The 13,392-nt window shown below is 49.0% G+C and overlaps 1 protein-coding gene across 1 annotated transcript in view; it reads left to right on the top strand.

The window, feature by feature from the left end:
* Positions 1 to 13,392, top strand: part of esr2a (estrogen receptor 2a) — a 450,714-nt gene that overhangs the window by 225,703 nt on the left and 211,619 nt on the right. Inside the window, exon 5 of the mRNA XM_086004166.1 lies at positions 9,467 to 9,605. Coding sequence (XP_085860292.1) covers positions 9,467 to 9,605 — 139 coding nt within the window. The remainder of the gene's footprint in view (positions 1 to 9,466; positions 9,606 to 13,392) is intronic.

The following is a 13,392-nucleotide window of genomic DNA, read 5'->3' as shown; positions in this document are numbered from 1 at the left end:
AGCACTTGGAAAACAGTGACAGGATCGGACAAAGTCAGCATGTATTTACAAAAGGTAAATCGTGCTTGACTAATCTACTGGAATTTTTTGAGGATGTAACTGGTAGAATAGATAAGGGAGAACCAGTGGATGTGGTGTATTTGGACTTTCAGAAGGCTTTTGATAAGGTCCCACATAAGAGATTAGCGTGTAAAGTTAAGGCACATGGGATTAGGGGCAAGGTACTGACTTGGATAGAGAACTGGTTGGCAGACAGGAAGCAAAGAGTTGGAATAAACAACTCTTTTTCCGAGTGGCAGGCAGTGACTAGTGGGGTACCACAGGGATCGGTCCTAGGACCCCAGCTATTCACAATATATATTAATGATCTAGATGAGGGAACTAGATGTAATATCTCCAAGTTTGCAGATGACACAAAGCTGGGTGGGCGTGTGTGCTGTGAGGAGGATGCCGAGAAACTCCAGCATGATTTGGACAGGTTGGGTGATTGGGCAGATGCATGGCAGATGCAGTATAATGCAGCTAAATGCGAGTTTATCCACTTTGGTGGCAAAAACAGGAAGGCAGATTCTGCACGGCAATAGATTGGGAGAAGGGGAAGTGCAACGAGACCTGGGTGTCCTTGTGCACCAGTCGCTGAAGGTAAACATGCAGGTGTAGCAGGCGGTTAAGAAGGCAAATGGTATGTTGGCCTTCATAGCGAGAGGGTTTGAGTAACGGAACAAGGATGTCTTGCTGCAGTTGTACAGGGCCTTGGTGAGACCGCACCTTGAGTATTGTGTGCAGTTTTGGTCGCCTTATCTGAGGAAGGATGTTCTTGCCATGGAGGGAGTGCAGCGAAGATTCACCAGACTGATACCTGGGATGGCAGGAATGACGTATGAGGAGAGATTGGGTCGATTGGGCTTATACTCGCTGGAGTTTAGAAGAATGAGAGGGGATCTCATTGAAACTTATAAAATTCTAACAGGACTAGACAGACTAGATGCAGGAAGTATGTTCCCGATGGCGGGGGAGTCCAGAACCAGGGGTCACAGTCTAACGATAAGGGGTAAGCCATTTAGGACAGAGATGAGGAGGAATTTCTTCACCCAGAGAGTGGTGAACCTGTGGAATTCTCTACCACAGAAGGCAGTTGAAGCCAATTCATTAAATATATTCAAGAAGGAGTTAGATATATTTCTTAAGGCTAAAGGGATCAAGGGATATGGGGAGAAGGCAGGGACAGGGTACTGAGTTTGGATGATCAACCATGATCTCATTGAATGGAGGAGCAGGCTCGAGGGGCCGAATGGCCTACTCCTGCTCCTATCTTCTTGTTTCTATGTTTCTAACCCGTGCTGTACCTGCCCTGGGAATGTTTGATGGGACAGTGTAGAGGGAGCTTTACACTGTATCTAACCCATGCTGTACCTGCCCTGGGAGTGTTTGATGGGACATTGTAGAGGGAGCTTTACTCTGTATCTAACCCGTGCTGTACCTGCCCTGGGAATGTTATATGGGACAGTGTAGAGGGAGCTTTACTCTATATCTAACCCGTGCTGTCCCTGCCCTGGGAGTGTTTGATGGGACAGTATAGAGGGAGCTTTACTCTGCATCTAACCCGTGCTGTACCTGCCCTGGAAGTGTTTGATGGGACAGTGTAGAGGGAGCTTTACTCTGTATCTAACCCGTGTTTTACCTGCCCTGGGAGTGTTTGATGGGGACAGTGTAGAGGGAGCTTTACTCTGTATCTAACCCATGCTGTACCTGCCCAGGGAGTGTTTGATGGGGACAGTGTAGAGGGAGCTTTACACTGTATCTAACCTGTGCTATACCTGCCCTGGGGGTGTTTGATGGAGACAGTGTAGAGAGAGCTTTACTCTGTATCTAACCTATGCTGTACGTGCCCTGGGTGTGTTTGATGGGACAGTGTAGAGGGAGATTTACTCGGTATCTAACCCGTGTTTTACCTGCCCAGGGAGTGTTTGATGGGGACAGTGTAGAGGGAGCTTTACACTGTATCTAACCTGTGCTATACCTGCCCTGGGAGTGTTTGATGGGACAGTGTAGAGGGAGCTTTACTCTGTATCTAACCCATGCTGTACCTGCCCAGGGAGTGTTTGATGGGGACAGTGTAGAGGGAGCTTTACACTGTATCTAACCTGTGCTATACCTGCCCTGGGAGTGTTTGAAGGGGACAGTGTAGAGGGAGATTTACTCTGTATCTAACCCGTGCTGTACCTGCCCAGGGAGTGTTTGATGGGACAGTGTAGAGGGTGCTTTACGCTGTATCTAACCCGTGCTGTCCCTGCACTGGGAGTGTTTGATGGGACAGTGTAGAGGGAGCTTTGCTCTGTATCTAACCCGTGCTGTACCTGCCCTGGGAGTGTTTGATGGGACAGTGTAGAGGGAACATACACTGTATCTAACCCATGTATTATGTCCGTGTATAATTGAGACACGGACTGCAGGAGCTGGTTATAACAGGTCTTTACTGAATGGAGACAACCTGGAACTACTATGCAAAAGTTACTACACAGGCTTATATACAGGGGTGGTCACTACTGGTACTGCAGTATACAGGGGCTGCAGAATATAGTTCCTTCTCCAAAGTACATACACTACAATTCCTCCCATTTTAGCTAAACAGTACATAACAATCGATTAACAATGAAATAACATATTTACAATTACAGTTGCTAGATACATTAGTTGAAGTTAAGCAATTATAAGTTCAGTCTTTGAGGAGGCTACCTGATTCTGTCTGGATAACGCTTCTTTGGGGTATCAGGTTCTTCTGGCAAAGTTGAGTCGGGATCAATGTCGTTGTTTGGTTCGTCTGCTTCCAATATCACCGATTCTGAGGTAGATGCAATTGGTACTTCAGTTTCATCGCCAGGTGCATCAGATCGTGGTGTGGAGTTGACGTTTCCCAGTGACTCTAGAATCTGGTCAGCATGGCGTCTTACAATGCTCTCTCCAACGTCCACGGTATACATTAGAGGTCCTTGCCGTGTACAGATCGTTCCTGGCTGCCATTTTTCTGTGTGGTAGTCCCGGGCCAAAACTGTTTGACCTATCTTAAAACTCCTGGTCGGCCTTTCATTCATATTCTAAAACTGCCTGTTCTCCACATCTCTTCTGATGTTTGGCTTAACCAAATCCAAGCGGCATCGTAGTCTTCGATTGAAGAACATCACGGCTGGAGTTTGGTTGGTAACCGCATGTGTCGCATTCCGGTAGGCAAACAAGAAGTTATCCACCTTGTGTTGTAGGGGTATATCTTCATTACACATTGCCTTGATAGCCTTCTTGAATGTTTGAACGAACCTCTCGGCCAATCCATTGGTGGCTGGATGATATGGGGCGGATGTGTAATGCTTAACACCATTGTTCTTTAAGAACCTCCGGAACTCTTCAGACACAAACTGTGGTCCATTGTCGGAGCAAATCTGTTCAGGCAGCCCATTCCTGGCGAATATGGTTCATAAGACTGTAATAGTTTTTTCTGTGGTGGTTGAGGACATTTTTATTACCTCTGGCCACCTTGAATGTGCATCCACTGCAATTAAAAACATCGAGTCCATAAATGGACCAGCAAAATCAATATGCACCCTTTGCCATGGAGATGAGGGCCACTCCCATGGATGTAGAGGGGCTTGTGGTGGGGCGCTTTGGATCTTCTGGCATCCTGTACAGCTCTTGGTCATCTCTTCGATTTCTCTATCGATTCCCGGCCACCACACAAACGCTCTGGCTAAGTTCTTCATTTTTACCCCTCCCAGATGACCCTCATGAAGCTCATTGAGCACTCTATCCTTCAATTTGGGTGGAATTACTACTCTGGATCCACACATCAAGGTTCCTCTGCACACTGACAGCTGTTCTCTTCTCGGCGAGAATGCTGGCAGCAGTGGTTCGCCATGTGCTGGCCATCCCTTCACCGTTAAATCATAGACCCAGGAGAGTGTCGGGTCATTTCGTGTTTCCTTTTCCATGTTTGCATTCGTCACAGGGAGACATTCGACTATGGTCGAGTGAAATATCTCCACTGGATCCACTGCCAGTTCTTCTTCCACCGTCGGCAACGGTAGGCGCGACAATCCATCAGCATTCCCATGCTGTTTAGTTCCTTTGTACTCGATGTCATATTGGTGTGCCCCTAGGAAAAGGGACCACCTCTGTAGCCGTTGTGCTGTCATTATCGGTACGCCCTTCTGAGGGTTGAAAATGGAGACAAGAGGTTGATGATCAGTTAGTAGAGTAAATTTCTGACCGTGCAGGTAGTGATTGAACTTCTTCACCCCCCACACCAGGCTGAGGGCCTCTCTGTCAATCTGGGCGTAGTTACGCTTGGCTGAAGTTAACGAGCGTGACGCAAAAGCTATCGGCCTCTCTGAACCATCAAGGAATTTATGTGACAGTACCGCTCCAATGCCGTAGGGAGACGCATCACACGCCAGTCTTATCGGTAGTGATGGGTTGTAGTGAGCCAATACTTTTCTTGAAGTGATTAGGTCCTTACTCTTCTGAAAGGCCCGCTTACATTCATCGCTCCATTTCCATGCTACTCCCGTTTGTAGTAGGGCGTTCAGTGGGTGTAGAATTGTGGACAAATTCGGCAAAAACTTATGGTAGTAATTCACCAATCCGAGGAATGACCTCAGTTGCGACACATTTTCAGGTGCTGGAGCCTTAACTACCGCTTCAATTCTGTCAGGGGACTAATGTAACCCCTCTTCATCAATCATGTGGCCACAATACGCTATCTGTTTCTTAAAAAACTCGCACTTGGGGCGATTGGCTCATAGCCCATGTTCTCTTAGTCTAGTGAGCACCTGCTCTACGTTGGCAAGGTGTTCACTGTTATCTTCACCTGTCACTAGGATGTCGTCCAAGTAACACTGGGTCCCCGGAATCCCTTGCAGGACTTGTTCCATCGCTCTTTGTCATATCGCCGGAGCTGATGCTACTCCGAATACCAGTCGATTATACTGGTAAAGACCTTTGTGAGTGTTTATCGTGAGATACTTCCTGGAGGATTCTTCAACCTCCATCTGCAAATATGCTTGTGCTAGGTCAATTTTTGTAAAACGCTTCCCTCCAGATAGTGAGGCGAAGATATCTTCTATCCTCGGAAGAGGATATTGTACTGTGTGAAGGACTGGGTTCACCGTCACCTTGAAGCCCCCACAGATGCGAACCTTCCTTGGCTCCTCAGACTTATTGGTTAACGTTTTCTTCATGACAGGAACGATGGGTGTCGCCCACTCGCTCCAGTCTACCTTAGATAACACGCCTGCATTCTCCAGATTCTCCAGCTCTGCCTCGACGGCTGGGCGAATTACATATGGTACCGGTCTTGCTTTGAAAAACTTGGGAAATGCATTCTCTTCTATTTTTATCGAGGCGGTTACGCCTTTAAGAGTTCCCAGTTCTTGTTGAAATACCTCTTTGGCATTAGCTAAGATTGTTGACAATCGACCAGGAGTGACGTCGTCATCCTTTTTACCAGCCACCGTCAGTGCCTGAATGGAGTGCCAGTCTAAACTTATCTTTCTGATCCATTCACGTCCCAATAACGGTGGTTCACCATCTTGCAGTATGTACAGATACAGTTTCTGTATTGCCTTGCCGTTGTATTCGACAGGCACCCTTATTTTTCCTCTGGGGTATACTTTTTGCCCCGTATACGTCTTCAAGACAATGGATGTCTCTTTCAAGGGTATGTGTGGGAATAGCCGCTCATAGTCTCGGCGATTCATGACGGTTAGAGCTGATCCTGTATCCAATTCCATTTTGACTTGGGACCCTGCAATCATGAGGGTGACCCAAATGGTTCAGTGATCCTCTTTTGCGATTACGTTGTGAATTTTGAGACAGCTTAGTCTCTTGTTCCCGGATTCACTATCGCTCATCTGGTCTTCGGAACTACTGTCCATCACCTTTTGTACTTTCCTGTACTGTTCCTTAGTAGCCTTTCTGTTGTCGTTGGTCTTCTTCCCAGACCTGCAAACTCGTGCAATGTGTCCCATCTTTCCGCATTGCCTGCATATTTTGTCCTTGGACCAGCAGTCCTTCTGGTCATGGGTTGTTCTGCTGCAGCGATAACATTTTTCAAATCCCCGTGTCATTTCATGGGTGCCGTATTCCTGTGGCTTTTGCTGTATTTCCGCAGCTCCCCTTGCTGCTGCTTCGTACGATACTGCCACGCTGAAAGCCTTATCTAGCGTCAGCTCTTTCTCTGAGAGTAACCTCTTCTGGGTTCCTTCACTCAGGAGCCCACAGACAAATTTGTCCCGTAGGGTATCTGCCAGTCCTGCTCCGAACTGGCAGTGCTTTGATAGCTTGCGTAGTTCCGTAAGGTAATCAGCATTGCTCTCATCTTTATGCTGATTTCTCCTGTGGAATTTAAATCTTTCTGCTCTCAGCAGCGGTGTAGGATTTAGGTGTTCCTGTAGGATAGCAACAATTTCGTTAAAACTCTTCACCTTCGGTTTGGCTGGAGTAATCAGGTCCCGCAATAGGCCGTACGTTCTTGCGCCCATTACGTTTAGCAGTACCGATGCCTTTTTCTCATCGGCTACTCCGTTTGCCTTGCAATATACCTCGACTCTTTCAACATACGTGGTCCAGTCTTCTATTGCATTATCGAAGGCAGTGATATTGCCAGTCTTCGGCATCTTGGAAATCTAAGATGGCGCCTCCCGCGCTTTGCCTTCTTCCCCGATTTAACAAAATGGCGTCTCCCGCGCTGCTGCTAACGGCGCTCTCCGCGGTTCCCGTGGCAAACTGCAGCTCCCCGTGGCTTTCTGCGCGTTTAATTTTTATTATTTCCCCGTCGTCGGAACAACCCTGCGGGACACTTGCCTCCCTCTTCTCGGGTCTGTACGCTGCCCAGCTTCGTAGCACCGGCCGCGCCCTGTGTGCTCCACCCTCTCTCTCTCTCCTCTTCCCGACAACGCTGCTCGGCCCCGTTGCAAAGCCACCCGCTCGAGCTCTAGACCGCCGCAGCCCAGGAAGGATCAGTGTACTACCTGCCACCAGCCCGATTAGCTGAAGCACCATCGACAGGATAACCAAGCCCCGCTTTCGACAGCCTCTCCTACAAATCTTCAACTCTGCTGAATCAGAGGCGGATGCCCACGGTCGACGCCCGTTTCTTCTGTTTCTTTCTTCCTTTTGGCCTCGACCTCTGATAACTTCGCTTCAGGGATGGATCCCCATGAGGTGGTGCAGACTGTAGGTAAGTTCGTATCTGCTCGTCGCCAGTATTATGTCCGTGTATAATTGAGACATGGACTGCAGGAGTTGGTTATAACAGGTCTTTACTGAATGGAGACAACCTGGAACTACTATGCAAAAGTTACTGCACAGGCTTATATACAGGGGTGGTCACTACTGGTGCTGCAGTATACAGGGGCTGCAGAATATAGTTCCTTCTGCAAAGTACATACACTACACCATGCTGTACCTGCCCTGGGAGTGTTTGATGGGACAGTGTAGAGGGAGATTTACTCTGTATCTAACCCATGCTGTCCCTCCCCTGGGAGTGTTTGATGGGGACAGTGTAGAGGGAGCTTTACTCTGTATCTAACCCGTGCTGTACCTGCCCTGGGAGTGTTTGATGGGGACAGTGTAGAGGCAGCTTTACTCTGTATCTAACCCGTGCTGTACCTGCCCTGGGAGTGTTTGATGGGACAGTGTAGAGAGAACTTTACTCTGTATCTAACCCGTGCTGTACCTGCCCTGGGAGTGTTTGATCGGACAGTGTAGAGGGAACTTTACTCTGTATCTAACCCGTGCTGTACCTGCCCTGGGAGTGTTTGACGGGGACAGTGTAGAGGGAGCTTTACTCTGTATCTAACCCCATGCTGTACCTGCCCTGGGAGTGTTTGATGGGACAGTGCAGAGGGAGCTTTACTCTGTATCTAACCCATGCTGTACCTGCCCAGGGAGTGTTTGATGGGGACAGTGTAGAGGGAGCTTTACACTGTATCTAACCTGTCCTATGCCTGCCCTGGGAGTGTTTGATGGGGACAGTGTAGAAGGAGCTTTACTCTGTATCCAACCCATGCTGTACCTGTCGTGAGAGTATTTGATGGGGACAGTGTAGAGGGAGATTTACTCTGTATCTAACCCGTGCTGTACCTGCCCTGGGAGTGTTTGATGGGACAGTGTAGAGGGAGCTTTACTCTGTATCTAACCCGTGCTGTACCTGTCCTGGGAGTGTTTGATGGGGCAGTGTAGAGGGAGCTTTACTCTGTATCTAACCCATGCTGTACCTGCCCTGGGAGGGTTTGATGGGACAGTGTAGAGGGAGCTTTACTCTGTATCTAACCCGCGCTGTACCTGCCCTGGGAGTGTTTGATGGGACAGTGTAGAGGGAGCTTTACTCTGTATCTAACCCGGGCTGTACCTGCCCTGGGAGTGTTTGATGGGACAGTGCAGAGGGAGCTTTACTCTGAATGTAACCCGTGCTGTACCTGCCCTGGGAGTGTTTGATGGGACAGTGTAGATGGAGCTTTACTCTGTATCTCACCCGTGCTGTACCTGCCCTGGGGGTGTTTGATGGGACAGTGTAGAGGGAGCTTTACTTTGTATCTAACCCGTGCTGGACCTGCCCTGGGAGCGTTTGATGGAACAGTGTAGAGGGAGCTTTACTCTGTATCTAAACTTTGTCAGCCATGGCTCAGTGGGTAGCACTCTTGCCTCTCAGTCAGAAGTTTGTGGGTGTAAGTCCCACTTCAGAGATCTGAGCACATACCAGGCTGACACTCCAGTGCAGTGCTGAGGGAGCGCTGCAGTGTCGGAGGGGCAGTACTGAGGGAGTGCTGCACTGTCGGAGGGGCAGTACTGAGGGAGCGCTGCACTGTCTGAGGGGCAGTACTGAGGGAGCGCCGCACTGTCGGAGGGGCAGTACTGAGGGAGCACTGCCCTGTCGGAGGGGCAGTACTGAGGGAGCGCTGCACTGTCGGAGGGGCAGTACTGAGTGAGCGCCGCACTGTCGGAGGGGCAGTACTGAGGGAGCGCCACCCTGTCGGTGGGGCAGTACTGAGGGAGTGCCGCACTGTCGGAGGGGCAGTACTGAGGGAGCGCCGCACTGTCGGAGGGGCAGTATTGAGGGAGCGCCGCACTGTCGGAGGGTCAGTACTGAGGGAGCGCTGCACTGTCGGATGTGCGTTTTTCAGATGAGACGTTAAACCGAAGCCCTGTTTGCCCTTGCGGGTGGACGTAAAAGATCCCATTGCACTATTTGAAGAAGAACAGTGGAGTTCTCCCCAATATTTATCCCTCATCCTACCTCAGTAAAACAGATTATTTGGTCATTTATATCATTGCTGTTTGTGGGAGCTTGCTGATAATCTTCACGCTGCTGTCCGCCTTGGCCCCTCCCGCCAAGATTTAAAGTCAAGGCCAGTCACACACAGGGAAATATCCCCACCTACACAGCCAACGTTTGATGTTGTCTTGTTCTCTCTAGGTTTCGTTGAGCTGGATCTCCACGACCAGGTGCAACTGCTGGAGTGTTGCTGGCTGGAGGTTTTAATGGTGGGCTTGATGTGGAGATCGATTGAATATCCCGGCAAGCTCCTGTTCGCCCCGGATCTCATTCTGGACAGGTGAGGGGGAAATATCACACCTGCTTTCTCCTCTCTCCACAGGAGCCACTGGGCCTCGGTCCTCCTGCTGCCTCGGGGCCTGGACTCGGTCTGCTCTGGGAACTATCTGTTTTGGATGTGTGCCAGACCGAGCCTACCCGCCCGAACCCTCCCTTTCATTCCTCGCTCCCCCAACCGCTTCTTGGAGGTGCTTCGCCTCCCAGTGGCTGAGATTGGGAGCACAGAGCAGTGTGGGCAAGGGTGAGAGAATTTCTGCCGCGCCTTTAACGACTTCAGCACGTCCCAAAGCGCTTTACAGCCAGTGAAGTACTTTTGAAGTGCAGTCACTGTTGTAATGTGGGAAACGTCGCGGCCAATCTCCGGAGCTGAGCGGCGGACCTGCGAGAGGCACAGTCAGCGAGAGGAGCTCAACACAGGAGGGACGTCAGAATTCAGAAGTGACGTCGGCCCAAGGGAGCTGATTGATGAGTAGCTGGTGGGTATTTTCTGTTAAGTTTTTTGTTAAGTTTTAAGTGTATTTCTGCTAGCCTTTTACTAGAGGGAGAGAGCTGATTGGTGAGTAGCTGGTGAGTGTATTTTGTTAAGTTTTTAAGTTTATTTCTGTCAAGATAGTTCTTGGTATATTATACAGAGGCATGGCAGGGCAGCTCCGTCCTGTGGAATGCACATCCTGTGCCATGTGGGAAGTCCTGGACACCTCCCGTGGTCTGGACGACCACGTGTGCGGGAAGTGTCGCCAGCTACAGCAGCTCGAGCTCCGGGTTTCGGAACTTGAGCGGTGGCCGGCGTCACTGCGGTGCATCCGCGAGGCCGAGAGTTACGTGGATAGCACGTTTCAGGAGGTGGTCACCCCACAGCTTAAGAATATGCGGGCAGAGAGGGAATGGGTGACCGCCAGACAGAAGAGGAGGACCAGGCAGGTAGTGCAGGAGTCCCCAGAGTGCATTGCGCTCTCCAACCAGTATTCCGTTCTGGATACTGTTGAGGGTGATGGTTCCTCTGGGGAGAGCAGCCAGAGACAGGTCCATGGCACCATGGGTGGCTCAGCTGCACAGGTCGGGAGGAAGAAGAGTGGAAGAGCAATAGTGGTAGGGGATTCGATAGTTCAGGGAATAGCCAGGCGTTTCTGCGGCTGCAGACGTGATTCCAGGATGGTATGTTGCCTCCCTGGTGCCAGGATGTCACTGAGCGGCTGCAGAACATGCTGAGGGGGGAGGGTGAACAGCCAGAGGTTGTGGTCCACATCGGTACCAGCGACATAGGTAGAAAGAGGGATGAGGTCCTGCAGGCTAGTGAGTACAGGAATAGGAGGATAGAGCAGATGAATGTGTGGCTGGAGAGATGGTGCAGGAGGGAGGGCTTTCGATTCCTGAGGCATTGGGACCATTTCTGGTGAAGGTGGGACCTGTACAGGCCGGACGGGCTGCACCTCAACAGAGCCGGAACCAATAGCCTCATGGGAGGGTTTGCTAGTGATGTTGGGGAGGGTTTAAACTAGCTTGACAGGGGGATGGGAACCTGAGAGTGGATTCAGAAGGGAGAGAAGCAAAGCTGGAAATGGAAGGCAAAAATTTAGTAAGTGGGTTTGGAAGGCAGAGAAAACAAAGGCTAGAAAATAGACAACAAGGGAGTTTGGCAGTGCTAAATGGTATATACTTCAACGCAAGGAGTCTAGGGAATAAAGCAGATGAGCTGAGGGCACAGATAGACACGTGGGAGTATGATCTAACTATTACTGAGACATGGCTGAAAGAAGGGCAGGAATGGCAGCTCAACATTCCTGGTTACAGGGTTTTCAGACGAGATAGAGAGGGGGATCAAAAAGGAGGGGGGTCGCAATATTGATTAAAGAAACAATTACAGCTGTGAGGAGGGATGATATCTTAGAAGGATCATCAAATGAGGCCATATGGGTGGAACTGAAAAACAAAAAAGGGGCAGTCACACTGCTGGGAGTGGACTATCGACCTCCGAACAGCGAGAGGGAGATAGAAGAGAAAATATGTAGGCAAATTTCTGACACGTGCAAAAATAGGGCAGTAATTGTAGGGGATTTCAACTTCCCTAATATTAACTGGGATAAAATGAGTGTGAAAGGTATAGAGGGAGCAGAATTCTTCAAATGCATTCAGGAGAATTTTTTTTGCCAGTACGTAGCAAGCCCAACAAGAGAGGGGGCAGTGCTGGACCTAGTTTTAGGGAATGAAGCTGGGCAGGTGGAAAGGGTATCAGTGGGAGAGCATATTGGTGGTAGAGAGCATAATTCAGTTAGATTTAGGGTAGTTATGGAAAAAGGACAAGGAAGGACGAGGAACAAAAGTTCTCAATTGGGAAAAGCTAATTTTACTAAGCTGAGAGGTGATTTAACCAAAGTGGACTGGAGCCAGAAACTTGAAGGTAAATCCGTGTCAGAGCAGTGGGAGGCATTCAAGGAGGAGATAGTGAGGGTTCAGAGCAAGTATGTTCCCTTAAAGAAAAAGGGTGGGACTAACAAATCTAGAGCTCCCTGGATGTCAAGGGGCATACAGGGTAGGATAAAGAAAAAAAGGGAAGCTTATGACAGATACCGAGGGCTCAATACTACAGAAAGCCGAGAGGAGTATAGAAAGTGCAGGGGTGAAATCAAAAAGGAAATTAGGAAAGCAAAGAGAGGGCATGGAAAAATATTGGCAAGTAAAATCAAGGAAAACCCAAAGATGTTTTATAAATACATTAAGAGCAAGAGAATAACTAAAGTAAGAGTAGGGCCTATTAGGGTCCATAAAGGGAACCTGTGTGTGGAGGCAGAAGACAGGGGTAGGGTTCTTAATGAATACTTTGCGTCTGTTTTCACAAAAGAGAGGGACGATGCAGACATTGCGATCAGGGAGGAGGAGTGTGAAATATTCGATGAAATAAACATAGTGAAAGAGGAAGTATTAAGGGGTTTAGCATCTTTGAAAGTGGATAAACCCCCAGGCCCGGATGAAATGTATCCCAGACTGTTAAGAGAAGCAAGAGAGGAAATAGCAGAGGCTCTGACCATCATTTCCCAATCCTCTCTGGCAACAGGTGTGGTGCCAGAGGACTGGAGGATTGCTAACGTGGTATCGTTGTTAAAACAGGGAGAAAGGGATAGACCGAGTAATTACAGGTCAGTCAGCCGAACCTCGGTGGTGGGAAAATTATTGGAAAAAATTCGGATGGACAGGATAAATCTTCATTTAGAATGACATGGATTAATCAGGGACAGTCAGCATGGATTTGTTAAGGGACAGCCATGTCTGATTAACTTGATTGAATTTTTTGAGGAGGTAACAAGGAGGTCGATGAGGGTAGTGCGTTTGGTGTAGTCTATATGGATTTTAGCAAGGCCTTTGATAAGGTCCCACATGGCAGACTGGTCATGAAAGTAAAAGCCCATGGGATCCAAGGTAAAGTGGCAAGTTGGATCCAAAATTGGCTCAGAGGCAGGAAACAAAGGGTAATGGTCGAAGAGTGTTTTTGTGACTGGAAGGGGGTTTCCAGTGGGGTTCCGCAGGGCTCAGTACTGAGTCCTTTGCTTTTTGTGATATATATCAATGATTTGGACTTGAATGTAGGAAGTATGATTAAGAAGTTTGCAGATGATATAAAAATTGGCCGTGTGGTTGATAATGAAGAAGAAAGCTGCAGACTGCAGGAAGATATCAATGGACTGGTCAGGTGGGCAGCACAGTGGCAGATGGAATTCAATCTGGAGAAGTGTGAGGTAATGCATTTGGGGAGGGCTAACAAGGCAAGGGAATACACTATAAATGGTAGGACA

The sequence above is a fragment of the Somniosus microcephalus genome, chromosome 12, assembly GCF_052327205.1.
Source record: "Somniosus microcephalus isolate GS21.2 chromosome 12, FLI_Smic_1.0, whole genome shotgun sequence".
In the NCBI taxonomy this organism is placed as follows: Eukaryota; Metazoa; Chordata; class Chondrichthyes; order Squaliformes; family Somniosidae; genus Somniosus; species Somniosus microcephalus.
Note: the sequence above shows the minus strand (reverse complement) of the source record. Positions and strands in the feature narration are given on the sequence as shown.